Source organism: Piliocolobus tephrosceles, chromosome 6 (genome assembly GCF_002776525.5).
Source record: "Piliocolobus tephrosceles isolate RC106 chromosome 6, ASM277652v3, whole genome shotgun sequence".
NCBI lineage: Eukaryota > Metazoa > Chordata > Mammalia > Primates > Cercopithecidae > Piliocolobus > Piliocolobus tephrosceles.
The window spans coordinates 157706723-157731134 of record NC_045439.1 but is presented as its reverse complement, the minus strand read 5'-3'; the positions used below and the strand labels follow the sequence as shown (position 1 = coordinate 157731134).

At 43.0% G+C, this 24412-nt stretch overlaps 1 protein-coding gene across 2 annotated transcripts in view; it reads left to right on the top strand.

Moving 5' to 3' along the window:
• The window catches only part of OTUD7A (OTU deubiquitinase 7A), a 370674-nt gene that overhangs the window by 266878 nt on the left and 79384 nt on the right, over positions 1–24412 (top strand). For both annotated transcript variants that reach the window (XM_023195665.1, XM_023195666.2), the window contains 2 exons: positions 11782–11961; positions 23371–23589. In XM_023195665.1, coding sequence (XP_023051433.1) covers positions 11782–11961; positions 23371–23589 — 399 coding nt within the window. The remainder of the gene's footprint in view (positions 1–11781; positions 11962–23370; positions 23590–24412) is intronic.

Sequence of the window (24412 nt, the reverse complement as noted above, 5' to 3'; positions counted from 1 at the left end):
CCCATCACAGCAGCCCCTCCCATCACAGCAGCCCCTCCCATCACAGCGGGCCTGGAGGCCTAAGAGAAAAAAATGCTTTTAAGGGCCAGGCCCAGGGCCTTGCTGCTCTGTGCAGTCTCAAATCCCAGCCATGGCTGAAAAGGGCCAATGTAGAGCTCAGGCCACTGCTTCAGAGGGTGCAAGTCCCAAGCTGTGGCATCTTCCACATGGTGTTAAGCCTGCAGGTGCATAGAAGTCAAGAAGTGAGGTTTGGGAACCTCCACCTAGAATTCAGAGGATGTATGGAAATGCATGGGTGTCCAGGCAAAAGTTTACTGCAGGGGCGGGGCCCTCATGGAGAACCTCTGCTAGTGCAGTGCGGAAGGGAAATGTGGGATGGGAGCCCCCACACGGAGTCCCTACTGGGGCCCTGCCCAGTGGAGCTGTGAAAAGAGGGCCACCATCCTCCAGACCCCAGAATGATAGATCGACCAACAGCTTGCACTGTGCACCTGGAAAAGCTGCAGACACTCAGTGCCAGCCTGTGAAAGCAACTAGGAGGAGGGCTGTACCCTGCAAAGCCACAGGGTGGAGCTGCCCAAGACCACCTCTTGCATCAGCGTGACCTGGATGTGAGACATGGAGTCAAAGGAGATCATATTGGAGCTTTAAGATTTGACTGACCTGCTAGATTTTGAACTTGCATGGGGCCTGTAGCCCCTTCCTTTTGGCCAAGTATTTACCCATTGCATGTACCCCCATTGTATCTAGGAAGTAACTAACTTGCTATTGATTTTACAGGCTCATAGGTGGAAGGGACTTGCCTTGTCTTGAGACTTTGGACTGTGGACTTTTGAGTTAATGCTAAAATGAGTTAAGACTTTAAGGGACTGTTGGGAAGGGATGATAATTTTTGAGATGTGAGGATATGAGATTTGGGAGGGGCCAGGGCGGAATGATATGGTTTGGCTGTGTCCTCACCCAAATCTCACCTTGAATTGTAGTAATCCCCACGTGTCAACGGCAGGGTCAGGTAGAGATAGTTGAATCATGGGGACAGTTTCCCCCATACTGTTCTCATGGTAGTAAATAAGTCTCACAAGATCTGATGGTTATACAAATGTGAGTTCTCCTGTATAAGCTCGTGCCTGCCACCATGTAAGACATGACTTTACCCCTCATTCACCTTCCACCTTGATTGTCAGGCCTCCCTAGCCATGTGTAACTGTGAGTCAGTTAAACCTCTTTCCTTTATAAATTAGCCTTGGGTATGTCTTTACTAGCAGCATGAGACAAGACTAATGCAGGTGTCCTCCTAACGTTCATTTTGCCCAAGTATTGTGCAAATGCAAATGCAGTCTCTGCTATGCAACCAGAGTAATTTTTCTTAAATGCAAATACTTTATTTTCTAGATTAAAAATCTCATCAAGTTTCACTCCTGTTGAAAACACCTCAGTGACTCATCTTTGCCTTTGAGGTCAAATCTAAACCCCACTGTACAATTCCTGCAAGGCGTCTCTCTCCTGGCATCTCATCCTCCCTGCTATCCTGCTACCATCATCCTAACCAGACCTCTCCTCCTGCTGCTGTCCACTTCATCCACACTTAATGACCTCAGTACCTTGAATGTGTTTGCCCATTCTACTTCCAGGTTTATCCAGATGCAACTTTCTGTCCAGTAACACCCCTCTCCCTGCTCACCCTCCTGGCTTCTTTGCCAAGACAACTTTTGCTCTTCTTTTTGATCTCAGACCAAAAAAATGACACTTCCCCCAGGGAGCCCCTTGGATCCCAAATGATGGTGGATATCCTGGTGGAATCTATACTTCTACCTAGCACATAGTTCCCCCTGCCATTGTTTGTTCTCCTGTATTTTTCCCTACATTATTTAGGAATGCGTTGGGCTCCAGGTAATGGAAAACTCACAAAACAGTGGATTGTGTGGTACAGATACATACACATGCACTCACACACATACTATATATAGTGTGTATGAGTACACATATATACTAAATGTAGAGAGAGTATATATGTATTGAAACTGTGGACTAGGGGAGGTATTATATGTGTGTGCATGTGTGCATGTGTATACATGTGCATATATACATATATACATACACACAGGCACATACATACAATAGCCCCCCTTATGCACGGTTTCACTTTTAAAGGCTTCAGTTTTACCTGCAGTTAATCACGATCTGAAAATATTAAATGGAAAATTCCAGAAATCATAAGTTTTAAATCACGCACCATTCTGAGTAGCATGATGAAATCTCACCCTGATGTGAACCATTCCTTTGTCCAGTGGGTCCAGGCTGTACATGTCACCCACCCATTCATCACTAAGTGGCCATCTCAGTTATCAGATCAGCTATCCTGGCATCACAGTACCTGTGTTCAAGTAACCCTTCTTTTACTTAATAGTGGCCCCAAAGTACAAGAATAGTGATACTGGCATTTTGCATAAGACAAAAAGAAGCCATAATGTGTTTCATTTAGGTGAAAAGGTGAACTTTCCTGACTTAAAGAAAAAAATATTTTTTATTACAGTATTTGTTGCAATATACTGCACCTGCACTGTGGGCCTGCTGCTTTTTCTGCCCAATCCCCTGACAAACTTCCTGCCTCATGTTTTTTCCTCAGATTTTTCCAGGACGTGACCTTCTTCAGATATAAACCCCTTGTAGGTGATATGAGTTGCAAACATTTTCCCAAGTTGACAACTGTCTTTTAACATTTTGTGTGTATTTCATTCTCTTTGGGGCTTTTCATTGTCAACGAAAAGAGTCAAACTCTGTAAAATATTTGGAGAGACATTTGGAGCCCAATATGAGTGACCATGGCCAATGACACAGGCCTCAGGAGACCCTAGTAACATGTGCCCAGGGTGGCTGGGGCACAGCTTGGTTTTATACATCTTAGGGAGACAGGAGACAGCAGTCAAATACATTTAAAATGTACATTGGGGCCAGGCACAGTAGCTCATGGCTGTAATCCCAGTGCTTTGGGAGGCCAAGGCAGCAGATCACCTGAGGTTAGGAGTTTGAGACCAGCCTGGCCAACATGGGGAAACCCTGCCTCTACTAAAAATACAAAAATTAGCTGGGCGTGGTGGCAGGAGCCTGTAGTCCCAGCTACTTGGGTGACTGAGGCAGGAGAATTGCTTGAACCTGGGAGGCAGAGGTTGCAGTAAGCTGAAATTGCACCACTGCGCTCCAGCCTGGGTGACAAAGTGAGACTCCGTCTCAAAAAAAAAAAAAAAAAAGAAAGAAAAAGGACGTTGCTCGGTCTGGAAAGGGGAAACAGTGCAAAGTGGGGGCTTCCAGGTTATAGGTAGATTTACAATTTTTCCAATTGGCAGTTGGTTGAAAGAGTTGTCAATAGAAAGGAGCGTCTGGGTTGTGATAACGAGGTTGTTGAGACCAAAGTTTTATTATGCAGACGAAGCCTTCAGGTGGCAGGCTTCAGGGAGAATAGATTTTAAATGTTTCTTATCAGACTTAAGTCCAATTAGGTGTTAAATGCTGGGTGTTAAATGTGGGTGTTAAATGCTGGTCAGCTTTTAAATGCTAGATGTTAAACGTGGATGTTTAAATGTTAAATGCTGGATGTTAAATGCTGGTTGGCTTTTCCTGCATTCCAAAAAGGAGGAGGGCATAATGAGGCCTGTCTGACCCGTACTTCCCACCCTGGCCTTCACCAGTCTTTCCAGTTAAATTTTAGGGTGCCCTGGCCCAGGAGGGAGCCTATTTAGATGGTTGTCGGGGGCCTTCGAATTTTATTTTTGGTTTACACCATTATGTTCCATTGTTGAGTCTGATCACAAACCAGTCATTGAGGCGGTAGAGTTCATGCCAGTGTCTCAGAGTGCTCCTTCCTCCTCTTTGTACTTACTTTTCCGAGTTTCTCTGGTTATTCTTGCTTATTTTTTTATGTGAATTTAAAATCAGCGTGTCTGATTCCAAGGAAGGAAAACAAAACCTGCTTCTGTTTTTTGTTTTGTTTTGTTTTTACTGGAATCAAATCATATATATAAGTTAGAGGAATAAATTACAACATTAAGTCTCCTAAACTAGGAACATAGTATTATTGATGGAAAAAACAAATTCTGTAAAATATTTTAAAAGGTTTATTCTGAGCCAGTATGAATGACCATGACGTGGGGAATAGTCTGAAGAGGTCCTGAGAACAAGTGCCCAAGGTGATGAGGTTACAGTTTTGTTTTATACATTTTAGGGAGACAGAAGTTACAAGCAAAGACATGGATCCATACATGTAAGGTATACATTGGTTCAGCTTTAAAAGGGACATCTCAAAGATGCTTAGAAAGGCAGGGAGTGGGGATGGTCACAGGTCATAGGTGGATTCAGAGAGATTTTCCCATTGGCAATTGGTTGAAAGAGTTAAGCTTTGCCTAAAGATTTGAAGTCAGTAGAAAGAAATGCTTGAGTTAAGATAAAGGGATTGTGGAAGCCAACATTCTTGTTATGTAGAGGCAGCCTCCAGCTAGCCGTCTTCAGAGAGGATACATCGTAAATGTCTCTTTTCAGACCTTACAATGTGTCAGACTCTTAGTTAATCTTTCCTGGGTCCAGGACAGTGCTAGCTGCATTAATGGAGATTCTCTACAGATGCAAATTTCCCCCACAAAGATAGCTTTGCAGAGCCATTTTAAAATATGTCAAAGAAATATATTTTGGAGTAAAATATATTTGATTTCATTCAGGGTCTATTATCTGTCATGTGATGCTATCCCAGAGTCAGGTTGGAATTTGGTATCTCATTGCCACACAGTCTGTTTGGTCAGTCTTAGGATCTGTACTTTAACATTAATGCTGGTCAGTTGTGTCCAGGAATTCAGTTTTTCAGGTGTCTCTGGGGTCCCCTTGGCCCAGAGAGGGTCCGTTTGGTTAGTTGGTGGGGATTAGGATTTTCAGTTTATGGTATGCACAGTTTAACTTATATGCCCTTGAGGAATATTGTAAGTTTTCCACATTTATGTTGTTGTTGACAAAAAGACTCAAGCTCTGTAAGACATTTGAAGAGATTTATTCTGAGCCAAATATGAGTGACCAATGGTTCATGACATAGCCCTCAGGAGATCCTGAGCACCTGTGCCCAAGGTGGTCAGGGCACAGTGTGGTTTTATACACTTTAGGGAGACAGGAGACATCAATCAATATGTGTAAGAGGTACATTTCTTTGGTCTGGGAAGGTGAGACAACTTGAAGTGGGGGCTTCCAGGTCATAGGTAGATAAGAATCAAAAGTTTGCTTTCTTTTGGGGCTTTGATCAGCCTTTCACTGAATACACAATTTACATGAGAGAGGCAGGTAGAGGAATAGTCACTTATGCTTTAGTCTGACTCAGTAAATCTGAATTTTTACATAAACAAGAGGGCAGAGGAAGCAACCAGATATGCATTTGTCTTAGGTGAGCAGAGAGATGACTTAAGTATCTCTGAGATGACTTAGAACTCTAAGACAGAACTTAAGAGTTCTGCCTGTCCTTTGTCCCATACCTGTGGAGATAAGCTATCAATTTATATTGCCAGGGTAAAATGCAACAGAACTGTTTTAGGGCTCTGAGGCCCTGAAGGAAGATCTTGAAACCCATAAGGAATTTCCTTGTGAGCAAATTGTGAGGGAGGTATGTAGTGTTTTTTATCTTTGTAGCTCTCTTATTTCGAAATAAAATGGGAGGCAGGTTTGCCTGACACCCTTTGGCTTAGTGATTTTGGGGTCTTGAGTTTTATTTTCCTTTCATGTTGTGTGTATTTCTTTTAAATATATCCCTCACCACTTTATCATTTTAGTTTCAATTGTGTATGGAATATTCTTCCATTATGGCTTCTAACATCTTTTTCTTCACAGATAAAGGCTATTTATTTATGTGTGTTAATTTTACATCCAGTGTATTAAGTGCTAATGCTCTTCACGGACTATGTCCAGCTCTCTGACTCCCGCTTGTGGGCACCTGGGAGGGTGTAGTTCCTGGGCCCCATGTTTGGATGGGAGTCTGTGGCTAGTTCTTGCCATGGATTGTAACAGGTGAGATATCACCTCTGGACTGGAGTGGTTGATTGTTGATAGGAGATGCTCCTGGCTTTTTATCCTTCTTCATAGGCATAGAGTGGCTGCTCTATGAGCCTGAATCCTGGAATGACAAGGTATGTCACAGAGCTCAGTCCACCCATGGTGGATGTATGGAACAAGTAAAAAGTAAACCTGTGTTGTTACAACCTCTAGGATTTGGAGGCTGTTTGTTACCATGTTGTAGTCACTCCTGCTATTTATGGTATACGCTCTAGGTAATTGTGTATGTCAGTGTGGTGATCTTAGTGTTTCATGGTAGTTTCCGCCGTATAAAGTTTCTGCTTCTAATTTACTATGCAGATATTCATACCTCTTGTATCTTCTGTTTCCTTATGTACTTTGGATTTGTTTTAATCACGTGTGCAGATATGGAAATTATTATTATAAAGGAAGAAGCTTGTGCCTCACAATTCCCTGGAAGCAGGGTGCATGACACAACACACAGGGCCCCATGGGGAAGCCCTGTTTCTTTATTTCTGTTTTAGGTTGGCTACTTGACTTATTTTTCGTTTTCATCATTCTTACTATGCTATCTGTAGTGTGTTTTCTCTTTTCTCCCTTATACTTTAACTTCATTTCTAAAACAATTTGACTCCTTTTTGCCCCTGAGTTTAATCTGTTTCTGTTTCATAGTCAGGAGGCAGAGGGAGCAGGAGAAAAACCAGAGCAAGAGCCTTTATCGCAGTTTCCATGAGAAGGATTGGGCAAGGCACGGCAAGCAGGCTAAGCTGGTTGAGGGTTGGCTCGTCTGAATAATTCCAGCAGGCCCAGGGTGGAGGGGCCGTTCTGAGTTATCTGGTCCCTGGCCCTGGGCTGATTAGAGGAGGGGAATATCGGCCTGGAAGTGTAGGGAAGGCTGTGGTTGAGGGGTCTGGGCTTTGGATTAATGGGTTTGTATATGAAAGGCAGGCTTGCAGAAGAGCAGTTTGTTATCTCTAGAAATTTGCTAGCCCAAGGAGATGCAGCCTCTCCCAGGTCACAAAGGCCCCAAGATGTCAAAGCGTCGTAAAATACAAAGAATAAAAAACATGATTAATACACTTCGTTGCCAGTTGAACACTTTTGCCTTGTAAGGTGGTTTTCCTCATCTTACTTAATGCTTTTCGGCCTGAATTCTACCTTGTTTGATACAAGATCATAACCTCAGTTTTGTTGTTATTGTTGTTTTGTCTTTGTCTTGTATACCTGATAAACTACTATCTGTTTTAGTTGTGACCTTTCTAAATCACTTTGCTCTAGGTGTGTCTCTTATATACAGCAAATGATTCATCTTTCTTTTTAGAGATAATGTAAAAATCCTTTTCTTTAAATAGTTGTGTTAAGCCTACTTAAATTTATTGCTATGACAGATATGGTTGGTTTTAGTTCTGTCATAGTTTCTGTTTTTCTGTATAAATATTTTAAATGTCTTTCACTATGCTATCTTAGCTTTTTATTTTAGAATATCTTTTCTGATATTTAAAAAATTACGTTAATGGTTACTTTTTTAACCACTGGTATAACAACTATAACTACTTATAATTATGTTTATAACTAGTGGTTGCATAAGTTTGCCTTTATGTAATATCCTATATCCCTTTTTCTTTAGACAATATCAGTTTATTCCCTCTATGCCTCAAGAAAACAAGCTTCTATCATCTTCCTTCATTCTCTCCTCTCTCTTCTACCATCTAATTTAACCAGTAGTATATCTTTTGTCTGTTCTTATTATTTGCCCTTCTACTATTAAATATGCTTACATGTACATATTTGACCTGTCAACTGTAGTTTTTTGTGTGTTTTTGTTGTTGTTGTTATTTTTGAGACAGTTTCACTCTGTCGCCCAGGCTGGAGTGCAGTGGTGCAATCTTAGCTCACTGCAACCTCCACCTCCCAGGTTCAAGCAAGTCCTGTGCGTCAGCCTTCTGAGCAGCTGGGACTACAGGCATGTCCCACCATGCCCAGATAATTTTTGCATTTTTAGTAGAGACAGGGTTTCGCCATGTTGGCCAGGCTAGTCTCAAACTCCCGGCCTCAAGTGATCTGCCCACTTTGGCCTCCCAAAAGTATGAAATACTGCACCTGGCCTGACCCGTCAACTGTAAACATTATCTTTGCAGTCTCATGTATAACAGTTGAGGCATTGCAAATTTATTCTGCTTTCTAAATTCTACCATTTTTGTTGATTATGTCATTTTCATTTTGATACAATATTGATATTCTTCATCACTTGTATCTCTACCTTTGCTTTTCCTTAGATGTGCAGTTAAGAAAACTTACTGCTGCCTGACTGCTCCTTTGCCAAACTCTTATTCATCTCTTGATTGGCTGGAGTTCATCCTCTAGTAGTTTTCTCAAAAAGTGTCCATTTGAGAAATGTTTTCTGAACTATTCATGTTTTAAATGGTTTGTCTACAGCCTTTATACAGAAAAGAGTAGACTGGATGTACATAAAACCTTCTTAGCTCATATCGCTTTCTTTCCTTAAGTATCTTGTAGATATGGCGCTGTTGTCTTTTGGCATTGAATGTTCCTGCCAAGAAGTATATTGCCAACCTGATTTTCTTTCTTTTTTGCTTACATATTTAAAAAATTATCTTTATCTTTAAAAGAGGATAATTTTTAAAGGATATATGTTGGCATTGACTATACTAGAACAGTTTCCTTATACAGTATGACCTTTAAATATGTAAAAACAAATATTTCAAAAAGTTTGTTTTTTTTTAATTAAAATCTTTAAATTCTTTTTTTTCCTTTTCCATTATTTTATATTTCTTATTTGGGGCTCCAATTATGAGTATGTTGGATTTTTTTTTACATACTTTATATCTAACATTTTTCTTTAACCCTGTGTTTCTTTATTTCTGTTTTGTCTACTTATTTTTCATATTTATCATTCATTCTTGCTATGCAATCTGTAGTCTGTTTTCTCTTTTCTCCCTTATAGTTTAACTTCATTCCTAAAACAATTTGACTCCTTTTCCCCCTGAGTTTAGTCAGTTTCTGTTTCACCTCCTCTTGTGAGTTCGTGTATATCTGATTTATAGTTTTTCTTCAGAGCTATGATAGTTTTGTACTAAATTAAAGCAGCTCATCCCTCTCTGAGTGCCAAAATACATATGTTAAATTTAACTTGAAATCCACTGCCTCTTAAGACAATGAAAAAAAAAATCAAATGATTTAGAAGTTTAAGGCATAAACATTTTCAGCAGTAAACTGTACTAGAGGTTGTAGTTCTTACCATGAAACCTGTGCCTGCTAGTAATCCAATAACTTACTGTTTGGTGATAATCAGAAATTGAGGCATTCTGAAAGAAAAACTTCACAGGCAACTTCCTCAGTCTTTGAATTCTTTTGGCTAAGGTCTTCTTCCATACAGCTATACTGTCTTGCTGCTTGGAGGAACTATTCCAGGAAGAAGGAACAGAGTAAGAAAATACAGAAAGATAGGACAACAGGAACATATTTTGAAGATCTGCAGGAGAAGAGGAATATTTTGAGCTGTGTGTATTGCTATCCAAAATAAATTAGAATTCTGAGCATATAGAATTAGATGAGGAGAATAGAAACTGGATAGTCAGCTAATATCTGCCATAGTCAAGATATTTGGCTTTAAAACTTAGGATGTAAGTTGTAACTAGAATTAAGCTTATTCTCATAGAGATGGACTTAATCTTCAAAGGAGGGTATAAATTAAGAGTAAAGAAGAGCAAGAAGAAAAATTAGGGGAATCCATGTGTTTTAAGGGCAGGAAGAGGCAAAGGAACCAGTGAAGGGATCGTAGAGCATCCCAGGGTGCAGGAGAAGAGGAAGTATGAAAATATCCATGTTAGAATTAGGCCTCTAGTGCCCTCCATGGATTTTACGGCCGCGGTGTGTTTGGGACATGGCGTTAGTAACAGTCGAATGAGAACCTCACAGAGTATAGGTAAATCTGTGCAGAAGAGAGTAGAACCCAGCAGTTGAATGCATTAGCAAGGTGGGGATGGAGAGTGGGGATTCAGGTGAAAAGGGTAAACTCTGGTTATGAAGGGTCATGGTAGGTGGGCAACGTAGAGAAGGAGGTGTGTCAGCAACCAGGAGCCGTGATGCCCAAAGCTGGGTCAGGTTCAAGGGAACGATAACGTCAAAAGCTAAGGTTTGAATCAAGACAGATCTGTATTTGAATCTCAGCTCCATCACTTACTCACTGGCTTTTAACTCTGAGTGCTAGAAGTTAAACATAAAACAAAAACCTATAATTAATGAGAATAATGGTAACTACCATCTATTAAGCACTTTCCATAAAGGAAGAACTTTACAAACACTATCTCCTTTTCTCATTTAACCCTCATAAGAGTTCTCATTAGATGGATTGTGTTATCCTAGTTGTACAGGAAGGAATGCAAGGCCTTAGGTGATGAAATGGTATATTCACCACCAGAGAATTAGTTAGAAGGTGGAACCAGGGCTCAAAACCAGGCTCTAGAACCTGTGTTCTTGACTGTTCTTCTGGGTTGCACTCCTTCCCAGAAGTGAGTCTCCCGGCATCAGGGACATGTATCCTGTGGCTGCCCCAGTCTTCCAACCTCAGGTTTCACCATGGGCCTCTGCGCCTTTCCTTCTCATCCTTACTTGATGTGACATCTGTTGGGGTTCCCAGTAACTTAAAATGGAAAAGATGAGAGGGGAGCTTATATTTTTTTGCTCCTTAAAATTAAGGCTAACTTTTTAATTCTTTAATTTCTTTTTAAAATTTTTTTAATTTTTAATTTTTATGGATACATCATAGTTGTACCTACTGACGGGGCAGATGTGATATTTTGATACAAGCATACAGTGTGTAGTGATCAAATCTGGCTAATCGGGATATCCATCCACTCAAACATGCATCATTTCTTTGTGTTGGGAACATTCCAAATCTACGCTTCTGGTTATGTTGAAATATACAATATTGTTAACTATAGTTGCCCAGTCGTGCTATAGGACGATGCCTACCTGAATCGGATGCAGTGTGTGACACTCCTTCCTGCTGTTACAAGTCCACCGACTCTCAGAGTCGGGAATCAGAGTGCCCACGCTGCCTCCAACTCCCCAGTGTAGCTGCGTCTAGTGCTACGAAGTGCCAGTCCAGCACCCTGTGTCGGGGTGGGAGCCCTGCTGAGTGTGTACCCACGCAGGGCACACCTGCCCAGCCTGGCATCGCACCCGGTGCAGGGCTTGAGCTTGGAAGCCTATCTCCTACCAACACTCACTAACAAGAGAATCCCTCCCAAGCTGCTGCTTCTCTCATAGTAAGCTTAAAAAGTAAAACTCTGAGCAAAAGCCCAAAGAAACTTTGAGAATTATTTCAATTCATGTTTCTTTAATTGACGCTTTGTTCCCCTCAGAGAGTAAGCTCTACAACTTGATTTTCACAGGTGGATGTGATAATCAGGGGTGCAGTGTTTAGGGTGTGTGTGTGTGTGTGTGTGTGCGCGCGCGCGTGCGTGTGCGTGTTTGAACCTAAAGGCTCTGAGACTGTGTATAGTCACATATTTTAGATGGACGTCACTTATGGGTATGAAATTCTACTTTTGGAGTCATGCAGAGGGCCATTTTCCCCTTTGAAAAATGAGAAATACTGGTAAAAAAATTCATTAGTTTATGTCCTCATGGGAAACCCTTCTTGTCACGGTTCTTCTCTATGATGAGACTATTATTCATGCATTCGTATTGTCACCTCTTGTCACTTCTTGTCCACAGGCAAAAACTGGGACCTGACAGCCGCTCTGAGCGACTATGAGCAGCTCCGCCAGGTGCACACAGCCAATCTGCCACATGTGTTCAACGAAGGGAGGGGTCCCAAGCAGCCAGAGCGAGAGCCACAGCCCGGGCACAAGGTGGAGCGGCCCTGCCTGCAGAGGCAGGACGACATTGCCCAAGGTACCGCTGAGGGACTGAGCCTGGGCACAGCTGCCCAGGCCAGTGCACCGCAGCTCGCAGGTGGGTTGGGTGGTACAAAGAATGGTGGGGTCATCACCTCCCAGGTGCAGACAAATTGGACTCTCAGTGCCTTCTTCCTCATACTATGCCGAAATGTCCTTTGTTGCTTCTATCCATGGCTCTAGCCTCTACCTCAGAAAAGGAGAAAAATGAGTCTGATTTCCTAGGACCCCAAAAGCCCAATAAGTGAGTAAAAGCCAACATTCCTCCTGGAGTCCTGGTTTTTTCAGACCAACCATCTCTAGTTCTTTTACTTATTTCCAAAGTAACAGTCTCCAAGTCTGTTCAGCGCCACATTTCTTGCCCGATGCGCTTCATCTTCTCTATCCTTTTTCTTCATTATGAAAGTAAGACATGCTTATTATAACAAAGGAAACAATACTGAGATATATGAGGAACACTTAAGAACATTCTCCTGCACACCTCCCAGATCTCATCGGTATAGTGACGACTGATAACATCCTGGTGGTCTCCTCCCGCTCCTCTTGCTATCTTGTTCAAAATCAAACACATCAGAGTCAAATGCACAGCACACTGCAAAGTGCTTGTTTCACTGAGCAGGAGATGATGAACATAATCTCTTAATAGCTGCATTTTACTCTATAATGTGTTAATTTTTAGATCGCTGCTGTATTCATGGTGATTCTGTTTTTGCTTGGGTTTTTGTCTTTGTTATTATTTGTTAATTGCCACTGCAAGCAATGCTGAAAGAAACATGTTTATACCTGTAATCTTACATACTGGTGCTTTTGTTTCTGTAGGTTTGTATTCCCAGAATGGATTTGCTGTGCCAACACATGTGTGTTTCTAGCTGAATAATTTTAGGACTTCTTTCCTAACATATTTCTACTCACCATGTGTGAAACCGGGTGTTTCCCTTCATTCTTGCCAGCACTGGATATTACAATGTATGGTGTGTTTGGCCATTCTTGCACTGCTATAAAGAAATACCTGAAGTTGGGTGATTTATTTTAAAAAGAGGATTTATTGGCTCATGGTTCTTCAGGCTTTACAGGAAGTATGGTACTGGCATCTACTCAGCTTCTGGGGAGGCCTCAGGAAGCTTACAATCATGCAGAAGGCAAAGGGAACAGACACTTCACATGGCCAGTGTAGGAGCAAGAGAGAGTGAGTTGGAAGGCAGAGGTGCTGCATACTTTTAAATGATCAGATCTCATGTGAACTCAGAGTGAGAGCTCACTTATCACCAAGAGGATGGCCCAAGCAATTCGTGAAGGATCTCCCCCCACCCATGATCCAAGCACCTCACACTAGGCCTCACCTCCAAGATGGCGGATTACATTTCAGTATGAGATTTGGGTGGTGACAAATATCCAGACTATATCATTCCACTCCTGGGCCCTCCCAAATCTCATGGCCTTCTCATTGCAAAATACAATCGTGCCTTCCCAGCAGTCCCCCAAAGTCTTGACTTGTTCCAGCACTAACTCAAAAGTCCAAATTCTCATCTGAGTCAAGGCAAGTCCCTTCCACCTGTGAGCCTGTAAAATCAAAAACAAGTTATTCACACCCAAAATACAATGGGGTATAGACATTGGGTAAGCATTCCCATTCCAAAAGGGAGACATTGGCCAAAAGAAAGGGGCTCCAGGCCCCACACAAGTTCAAAACCTAGCCGGACAATCATTAAACCTTAAAGCTCCAAAATAATCTCCTTTGACTCCATATCTCACATCCAGGGCACACCAGTGCAAGAGGTGGACTCCCAAGACCTTGGGCAGCTCTGCCCCTGTGGCTTTCCAGAGTTCAGTCCCCACTGCTGCTCTCTGCTTGGAGCTTTTCCAGGCGCAGGGTGCAAGCCACCAGTAGATCTACCATTCTGGAGCCTGGAAGGTGGTGGCCCCCTTCTCATGGCTCTACTAGGCAGTGCCCCCATGAGGACTCTGTGTAGGGTCTTCCGCCTCACGTTTCCCCTTGGCACTGCCCTAGTGAGGTTGTCTGTGAGGGCTGTGCCCCTGCTGCAGACTTCTACCTGGACACCCAGGCTTTTCCATACATCCTCTGAAATCTAGGCAGAGGTTCAAACCTCATTCACTCTTGCATTCTACATGTCTACAGGTTTTTAACACCATGTGAAAGTCGCCAAGGCTTATGGCTTGCACCCTCTGAAGCAGCAGCCTGAACTGTATCTGGGACCTTTTGAGCCAAGGCTGGAGCTGGAGCAGCCAGGATGTAGGGAGCAGTGTCCCAAAGCTGCACAAGGTAGCAGGGCCCTGGGCCTGGCCCCTGAAACCATTCTTTCCAACTAGGCCTCTAGGCCTTTGATGGGAGGGGCTGCTGTGAAGGTCTCTGAAATGCCTTAGGGCCTTTTCTCCATTGTCTTGGGTATTAGCACTCGCTTAGCTCCCTTTTTATTATGCAAATATCTCTAGCAAGTAGTTGCTCCTCAGCCTGCTCCAATTCTTCTGAAAAAGCTTTTTCTTTCTTTGCCACATGGATAGGCTGCAAATTTTTCAAACATTTACATTCTGCTTCCCTTTTACATTCTGCTTCCCTTAAATATAAGTTCCAACTCGTTTCTCTGCTCCAGCATCTGAATGCAGACTGTTAGAAGCAGCCATGCCACTTCTTGAATACTTTGCTGCTTATCAATTTCTTCTACCACATACCCTAAATCATCAAGTTCAAACTTCCACAGATCCCCAGGGTATGAACAGAATGTAGCTGAGCTCTTTGCTTGTAGCACGACGAGCAGGATGAGCCGCAGACAAAACTCCTCAGACACCAAGTTAAAGAAGGAAGGGGTTTATTTGGCTGGGGGCTTCGGCAACACTCCTGTCTCAAGAGCTGAGCTCCCTGATTGAGCAATTTCTATCCCTTTTAAGGGCTCACAACTCTTAACAGGGTATGCATGAGAGGGTTGTGATCCACTGAGCAAGCACAGGATACGTGACTGGGGGCTGCATGCACCGGTAATTAGATTGGAACAAAACAGGACAGGGATTTTCACAGTGCTTTTCTATACAATGTCTGTAATCTATAGATAACAAAACCGATTAGTTCAGGGATCAGTCTCTAACTACCAGGCCCAGGGTGCGGTGCCGGGCTGTCTGCCTGTGGATTTCATTTCTGCCTTTTAGTTTTTACTTTTTCTTTCTTTGGAGGCAGAAATTGGGCATAAGACAACATGAGGGGTGGTCTCCTCCCTTATGCTAAGGCAAAACATGTGACATTTGCTCCAATACCCAATAATTTACTCATATCCATCTGAGACCTCCTCAGCCTTGACTCTGTTGTCCATTTCATTATCCATATTTTGGTCATAACCATTTAACCAATCCCTAAGAAGTTCCAAACTTTCCCTCACTTGCTGTCTTCTCCTGAACCCTCCAGACTTCCAGCCTCTGCTGGAAGTTACCCATTTCCTAAGTTGCTTTCACATTTTCAGGTACCCCTTGGTACTGATTTTCTATGTTAGTCCATTCTTGCATTGCTATAAAGAAATATCTGAGGCGGGGTGATTTATAAAGAAAAGAGGTTTACTTGGCTCATGGTTCTGCAGGCTTAAGGGAAGCATGGTGCTGGCATCTGCTCAGCTTCTGGGGAGACCTCAGGAAGCTTAAAATCATGGCAGAGGCCAAAGAGGGAACAGGCACTTTACATGGCCAGAGCTGGAGCAAGAGAGAGAGAGTGGTGGGTGGGAGGTCCCCGCCAAGACTGGGAATCACATTTCAACTTGAGATTTGGAGACAAATATCCAAACTACATCAAATGTGTTTATGTTGTTTTTCTACTCTGAAGAGTGGAAAATGGTGTCTTGTTTACACTCTCATCTTGCCATTTGCTTGTTAGGCCATTGGATTTCCCCTTTGTAACTTGGCTGTTCATGTACTTTGTCCATTTTCTATTGATTGGTTTGCCTTTTCTTATCAATTTGTTGCTCTCTTTGTAATAAAGACTAAAACATATATTTCGTGTGTGTGTGTGTGTGTGTGTTTCCCACTGTATCACTTGCATTAGGACTTTCTTTTCAGAATGTTTTCCCATACACAATGTTTACATTATCTTGCTCTCATGGCTGATGAGCTTTCTCTCTCACTTTGGAAGGTGGAAGGTTTCTTGGACTATAGAGTTACTGAAATATATTCTTTTCTTTTTTTCTCTTTTTTCTTTTTTTTTTTTTTTGAGATGATGTCTTGCTCTGTCACCCAGGCTGGAGTGCAGTGGCACAATCTCGGCTCACTGCAAGCTCTGCCTCGGAGGTTCACACCATTCTCCTGCCTCATCCTCCCAAGTAGCTGGGACTACAGGTGCCTGCCACCACGCCCAGCTAATTTTTTTGTATTTTTAGTAGAGATATGGTTTCACTGTGTTAGCCAGGATGGTCTCGAGCTCCTGACCTTGTGATCCACCTGCCTCAGCCTCCCAAAGTGCTAGGATTACAGTCATGAGCTACCACGCCCGGCCTGAAATATATTCTTATATTTAATTTAAATTTTGTTCTTTGAGTCTTTTCACCAATTTGAAATTTTTATAATAGCAAATAATCTGGTTTTGCTTTCTTCTGGATTGAGAGTGAGTTATTCAAGTACATTTCCCCACTGAACTGAACTAAAATGCCAGTCTTGCCTTATATTAAATTCTCAACATACCTGGACCTATTTCCATACTTTGTTCTGCCCACCCCATGGCTGCCCCCCTGTTACACTTGACTCAGTGGTTTCACAGGGTATCACTCTCCGCTAAGCAAACCCTTCTATTGCTATGCTTTTCCTTTTTTTTTTTTTTTTTTTTTGCTGTTTTTGAATATTTATTTTGCCATCTAAACCTTAAAATTATAATTCTGAGTGGAATTGGAATAGATTTTTATTTCATTTTAAAAATAATTTGCATTTGTAATATTGTTCTTCTATCCAAGAACATTATGTATGCCTCTCCACATATTCAGATTCTGTTCAGATTTTAGGCATGGAAAAAAGAAACTCATTTTTTACTTATTTGTCTTTTATCCAGTGAGCTACATAAATTCTCTTATTAGTTCTAATAGTTTGTCCTAAGAGAATCACTTAGATATCTAAGTATACAGTAGTATCATCGGAAATAATTGTATGTTCTTCATATTTATATAATTAATTCAGTTTTTTATTTTATTGCATTAGGTAGACTCTCCTGAACTGTTGAGAATGAATGCTGTCTTTGTTTCTATTAGCTCAGCCTATCATTCAAGCTATATTTGAATCTATATCTTGGATTATTCTTGACTGTTTATTCTGTTGTTTAGAAAAGCCATAATTGAGTTAGAAATTTTAATACATATTATCTGTGTCTTCTCTGAGTTTCATCCTTTCTGCTGTATTTGTTTTGATGCTATCTTGTTAGGTATATGTATATTCATAATTTTTTAGATTATCTCACTCTAGTATGTTTTTTAACCAATATATAGGCTGTCTCTTTGTCAAGCCATTTGATATAATAGTTTTTATCTTGAAATCTGCTTTTGTTGATATTAAACAGCTACCCTGGCTTTCTATTGGTTCATATTTGCCAGAAATATCATTTTTTCTGCTGATATAATTTCAACTTTTCTTTATCCTTTCATGTTAAATGTGATTCTTGTAGACAACTTATTATTAGCTTTTATTTTATTATCCAATCCAAGAATCTCTGTCTTTTGAGTAGTTAATTCAATCCATCCCTCTGTCCTATCTTCTCTATCTAATTGAATTTTTCTACTGGTTTGCAAGTTACACATTCTACTTTTACTCACATTGCAATTACTGCTATTCTATTAAAATCAATATTTTGGTTTTCTTCCTATTATTTTTAAAAACTTAACAACTATATTTTCCCCTGCAAAATACATCCCTTAATATGATTTTATGTTGTTCTGTCCTGCCTCTACTTGCTCTCAATCATATTTAGATACTTTTTGTTGCCTTTGCTTATTTAGATAACAATTAACTCCTTTATTTATTCACATGTATTCATTTCTCTTTTGCAAAAACAAAAAACTTCCTCAAAGACTACTTCCAAAAAGAATTTTTGCATGGTGAATCTCCTAAGGCCTTGAGTGCCTAAAAAGGTTTACATGGTATACTTATATTTTCATTTAGTAGATTAAAAACTCTAGATTGAAATTATTTTCTTTAAACACTTTCCACCCCTTCCTCCATCGTGTTCTTTTTTTTTTTTTTTTTGAGATGGAGTCTCGCTCTGTCGCCCAGGCTGGAGTGCAGTGACCGGATCTCAGGTCACTGCAAGCTCCGCCTCCCGGGTTTACGCCATTCTCCTGCCTCAGCCTCCCGAGTAGCTGGGACTACAGGCGCCTGCCACCTCGCCTGGCTAGTTTTTTGTATTTTTTAGTAGAAACGGGGTTTCACCGTGTTCGCCAGGATGGTCTCGATCTCCTGACCTCGTGATCTGCCCGTCTCGGCCTTCTATCGTGTTCTTGCAGCTTGTTCCTCATGTCTTCTAAGAGATTCACTTGACCTGATATTTTCACATCCCCATTTATTCTGCACATGAATGCATTATTAGTTCCATTAACATTTGTTTCATCCCAAGTTAATTCTTTGTCATTATTATTATTATTATTATTTTTTTTGCATTCTGATTTTCTCTTTATCTCTTTGCACATACTTACTAGGCTCATTTATTAATCTAGTCCTCCTGGCCAGTACTTTGTTGCCTTTCTTTAACAGTTTCCCTGGAAGCTCCTGGGGCGTGCGGTTATCATCCATCTTCACCTGCACCGGGGCACAGGCTCTGGTGGATGCTCCTCCAGATGAGAGGCGGGGAAGGGTCCTCAAGCTGGAGAGCCTTGGATGTTGTCATTTGGCTTCTAGAAGTTCCCCGCCTGTTCCCCTCCACACAGCTGGATTATTTCCTGGTGGCTGCTCCCAGCTCCTCTCTTCTAGAAAGTCCTTGTTTCCTGTAGGGACTGCCCCGCTCTGGTGTAACTGCCAAGCTCCCCGGTATGTTAGGGAAAGGAGGGAAGTAGTGCTCATGGTGACTGGTGCCCCACCCAGCTGTGCTCCAGCACCACCTGACGTTCTCCACCTGGCACAGGGTCGGGGCTGGGGGATGATAGGGAAGGCAGGCCATGCTGGAGCCATGCTGGAGAGAGGAAAGGCAGGACCAGACGCCCTACCCCAGGCCCTCTCCGTCGGCCTCACCCATTCCCACCTCCTGCCCCTGGGGATCTCCAGGTGGGTGTAAGGACAGGACACTGAGGCTGTGCACTGTCTTGCCCCTCTTGTTGATTATTCTTAAATTCGGTTTCATTTCTGCCATTAGACCTGACTCCAGAGGAATCACCTCTTCCAGACATTGGCTCGGTCTTGTTCTCAGGGCCTTCCTTGACTGTAGCACACGGTTAAGGCTCCTGGTATCTTTCATGCAGCAGCAGTCCAGGCAGATGACCACATGGCCGTTCCTGCTCTTTTGAGCTGGCAGCAAACAAGCCAACCCATTATCCTGGTACAGGGGCTAGAAGGACCCTCCTGTCTGCTACCAGAGCGGTTGGCAGAATCAGGGCCTAGAAAGTGTAGCGGTTACATACTGTGATCTGACTTTTCTTAGATACCATTTAAGAAAAAAAAAATAGGACTCTATCCCAGCATAATCCTACTAATTGAGGCTTGCGAGCAATCATACCGATTCCTATTGAATTACAGAGTTTCCGAATTGAATTTATGTCTCCTTTAGTTGAGTTCTTCCTGAAACCATAGTGTGCTAAAACGGAAAATGGAACATTTCATATTCTAAATCAGGGGCCAGAAAATGACCTGTCAGCCCAATCTGGCCTGTTTTTTAAGTAAAGTTTTATTGGAACTCCCCCACGGTCACTCATGTATGTGCAGTCTTCGGCAGCTTTAGTGCTGCAAAGACAGAGGTGAGTAGTTGAGACTGCATGGCTCACGAAGCCTGAAATATTTCTATCTCACCCTTTAGGAAAAGTTTTGTCCACTTGTTTTAAAATGTACCCAGGATCCGTTTTAATCAGGTATCATAAGACACGCAAACACAGAAATTACTGTCATGAAGGTGGAAACAGGAGGCCAAGGACAGCATGCAGGGCCACATTGGGAGGCGCGGGTCGTGCGGCGGTAGGAGTGAGGGGAAGCACGGACCGAAGCCTTTGTGATGGTTTCTATGGGAAGGCAGGGCACGGGGAGCAGCCCCTACCCCAGCTAGTGTGCATAACTGCAGCCAGCTCAGGGGCAAAGGGCCTGTCTCCGGCTGCCTGATACCTGGCCTGAAGTGCTTAGGGCAAAGGAACGTTGCCTCCTGGAGAGTAAGAGCCAGCTGGAGAGGGTGGTTGGGAGCGTAGAGTCTGGATTGGCGGCTCTGCATAGGAGAGGCGTGCTGCCGGGCAAGGCCTTTGCCATCTCTAGCATCAGTTCACCCGGGAGGGGCAGCCTCTCCCCAGTCAGGGAGGTCCCAGGTGCCAGAGCAACAAAAACTAAGAAAATAAGGAAACGCAGGGCCAGGTGCAGTGGCTTATTCCTGTAATCCTCGCTGAGCCCAGGTGTTCGAGACCAGACTGGGCAACACAGCAAGACCCCATCTCTGTAAAAATTAAAAATAAAAGGAAAATAAATGAAAAAAGAATTTATGGTCAATACATCTCCCCTTTGTCAGTGGCAGGGAAATTCTGCACATTCTTATACTATGTTCTGTTTTGTTTTTTAATCTTTCTGTGTTTTTCTGAGACATAACTTTGATCATGGTAATTCCTGTAAAACATTTTATTTATACATCCAAAAGCAGAATCACTGAGTTCACATTTAAAGAATCAGTATGTGTGTGTGTTTGTGACTCTGTGTGTGTGTGAGAGAGAGATGATACATGTGCATTCCTGGGGTGTGACGGGAAATGTTAGAATTAGGAGCATATATTTCTCATTATATGATTGTCAGTACAATCTATTAATGTTTTTAGTTCAGAAATACTTTTTTTGTTTAGACTCCAAATATTTCATGTTTAGAACTACAGAACAGCATCCTGTTGTCCTAGGAATCACCATGTTTTCCAGGCCCTTGAAGTGTCTCATGTCGGTGCTGATTGATGGGCCAGGAGGAGCATGGGTGCCCCTGACCAGCAGGTGCCCACTGTTGAGAGCAACCTCGAGATTGTCTGTCCCACCGACTGCGGGTGCAGATAGCACCTCAATTCTCTAATGCCTGATGTCCCTCTCCATCAGGTCCCCAAAAATGGGGCAGTTCCTTCTTTCCCGGATGCAAAAAAGGTAGTATGTGGCAAGATGAGCGGCCTTGGCATGGCTTGCACGAGGTAGAAAGACACAAGCCTCCGCTGCTCCTGCATTCAAGTACCTGAAGCAGTGTGGGAAGCAATGGGCCACCCCCCACCCCCCAAGCTGGGCCCGCACGCTCCCTCCCTCTTCTTTCTATCTGCCTGTGTGGCTTAACGTCTGTTTTTACCTTTCCTCAAAATACAAAGAACTTAATCCTGTTGGTCTCAGAGTGAAACTGAAGGTGAATCTAAACTACCCATGGTGAAATACAGTCTGTCTCTGTGACTCTGTATTCATTTTAATGGGAAAATACGTGAACCTTCTGGGAACTCACTTTGGGTTTAAAACTAACTTGCCACAGGATCGAAAAGCCTATGCTTTTTAGTCTGTCTTAACAAAACTCCATGAATGCCATTTCTGTCCAGTGCTCTTGCAAGTGGGGAAGGAGGACGCTGCTGTTCCGGGTGAAGGCTGGGGCTGGGTTTTCCGTGTGACCATGGTGTGCTGGTCAGCGTGGACCTCAGAGGGGCATTGCCGGAGCACAGACCTCACTAGTGGGCAGGCTGAACTGGAGGACAGTGGGAGTCCCTGGGACCTCAGGGAATAGCCTCAGGAACTTGCCACAGGGCTTAGACAATCCTTATTTAGACTTAACTTAGGCAGCACAGGCAGCAGGTTTTTGAATGAAACACCAGAGACCGTGCTTTCCTGAGAAAAATGACAGATCTGCCGCCTTGCTAGAAAGACCTCTCCTTACTGAAAACACTATGAAAAAAGATAACCTATTCCTAACATATATTTAAACATTCTTGTTTTATGTTCATTGTTAGTCATTAGAACACAGAACTTAGAAAAACAAGTGTGCTTTTGCAGCACCCAGAGGATACATCTACTTTCTAGGTAATCGACTTCCTAACGTGGTAACATATTGTACCTTAGAGAAATCCCACACTGCATTTCTCATTCCCTGGCTCAAAAGCCCCAGAAGAATAAAGCCAGAGGAGATTTTAGAGTGCTGTGGCAAAAGAATAGCCAGACGGAAGAGAAACACATGGACTGACTTCGTATTGTGTGTCCTGGGAGGGCCACATAGGAGGCATTTATCAGCATAACTTTAGTAAAGCAGCCTGTCTTAAAACCTGAGCCGCTGTGGATGCCTGAATGACTGTTTCTTGCATTAAGTGCATAAATGCATCGAGACAAAGAGAGGTCTCCCTTGTACCATTTAGTCCTGGGAGAGGACAGCTCAGTGGACTCGAGTTAGATATAACTGCAGACCCAAGAACAAGCCTGGTGCTCTTTGACAGTGCTGATGTGCAGCTGTACCGTGAGCTTGCAGCTCCCCGCTTACCAAGTGCTTTCCTGACTCTTGTGAATACGTGCCACATACCGGGTGATGGTGATTAATGCAGCAGCAGGAAGGCCTGCAGGATAGAACAGGCTTGTAGGATAGAAGGGCTGGTACAGAGAGAATATGGGTGCACATGTGTATGTGTGCACACACATATGTGTACGTGTGTGTATGCATAGAGTTTGTGCGTGTTGTACATGTATGTGCACTGTGTGTCCTGTGTATTTGTGCTGTGTGTATGTAGTATGTGCAAATACATCTATATGTGTACATGTACATAGTATGTATACAGTCTGTAGTGTATGTACATGGGCATGTGTGTATGTGTGTCGTATATGTGCCTAGTATCTGTATGTATGTGTGTGTGCATGCATGTATGCATACGCTATGTAGTATATGTGCATGTATGCATGCAAGTGGATGTGCAGTGTATATGTGTCTAGTGTATGCATGCATATGTTCCTGTGTATACTTTTGTATTCATGTGTGTGCATTTATGTGTGTGCATGTGTGTGTGTGTATGTGTGCAGTATGTGTATGCACATGTATATCTCTGCTTATAAGTGTGCACATGTAGTATATATGTGTGAACATGTATGGTGTGTTCATATGTGTGCACATGTGTATTGATGTGTGTTGTGTGGTATGTGAATGTGGCATGTGTCCATTAATGTGTACCTGTGTGTGTGTATTGTGTGTGCACGGTATGTGTTTATGTACACACACAGCCACACGTACACCCACTCAGCCCTCATGGCTATCTTTCCTTCTCCCCCTGCAGAAAAGCGACTTTCCCGGGGGATTTCCCACGCCAGCTCAGCCATCGTCTCCCTGGCCCGGTCCCACGTGGCAAGTGAATGCAACAACGAGCAGTTCCCCCTGGAGATGCCAATCTACACATTCCAGTTGCCAGACCTGAGCGTGTACAGTGAGGATTTCAGGAGCTTCATCGAGCGGGACTTGATCGAGCAGGCAACGATGGTGGCTCTGGAGCAGGCAGGTGAGTTGCCCCTGCCAGCAGGCCCGCGCCCTTTAGGCTTGGTGAATGGTGAGCCGGCCTAACCTACTCTATGAGCAAGAGAAGGGCACATGTTCTCAGACGCTGGGCAGTTTGCAGTTAGGATTCTAGGTGCTGCACCGCACCTCCTGCTCTACGGGCCGACGGTGTTCTCGCCAGCCTGGGCTGGATAGGGGAGCCGATAACCAGGTGGTGCTGAAACCTCTCGAGTTTTTCCCCTTGCTCCTAAATCGCAGTCCTCCTCTAAGGAGAACCTATGCTGCTTTGCCTTGCTTCTCTCTCTCCCCAGACAACTCCTCCGTGGGTGTTGAACGAAAGATAGGAAAGACCGTGGGCTTTAGAGAAAACAGGAGACCCGCCACTTTCTGTGGACTTGGGCAAGTCGGGTGATCTCTCTGAGCCTCAGTTTCCCGATCTGCAAAGATGAGGAGACTGCTGACCCGGCAACACTTTGGGGTACTGACTGACGTGCTCCTTCCTTAGCTGTCGGTTCCCTGCCTGCACAGCCTCCTCCAGCTTCCAGGTTAAGGAAGCATGAAACCTGACCTCAGTCTCCTTCCTTCTCCTTAGTGTTTCTCACCACCCTAACATCCCAATGAAGAAAGCATTCAAGAAGCAAGACGAACTCTCTTCTTTGGAATGTTTAAGGAGAAAATAATGAGTCCAAAACAAAAGTCTAAAACAGATTTAGGTTCTTCCTGAGACAAAGCAATGCCAATTTCACTCATGATCATTCACATCATAAACATTGCAAAATCACATATGTGGGGTTTTCTGAGGCACGCATGTGGAAGATGTTACGGCC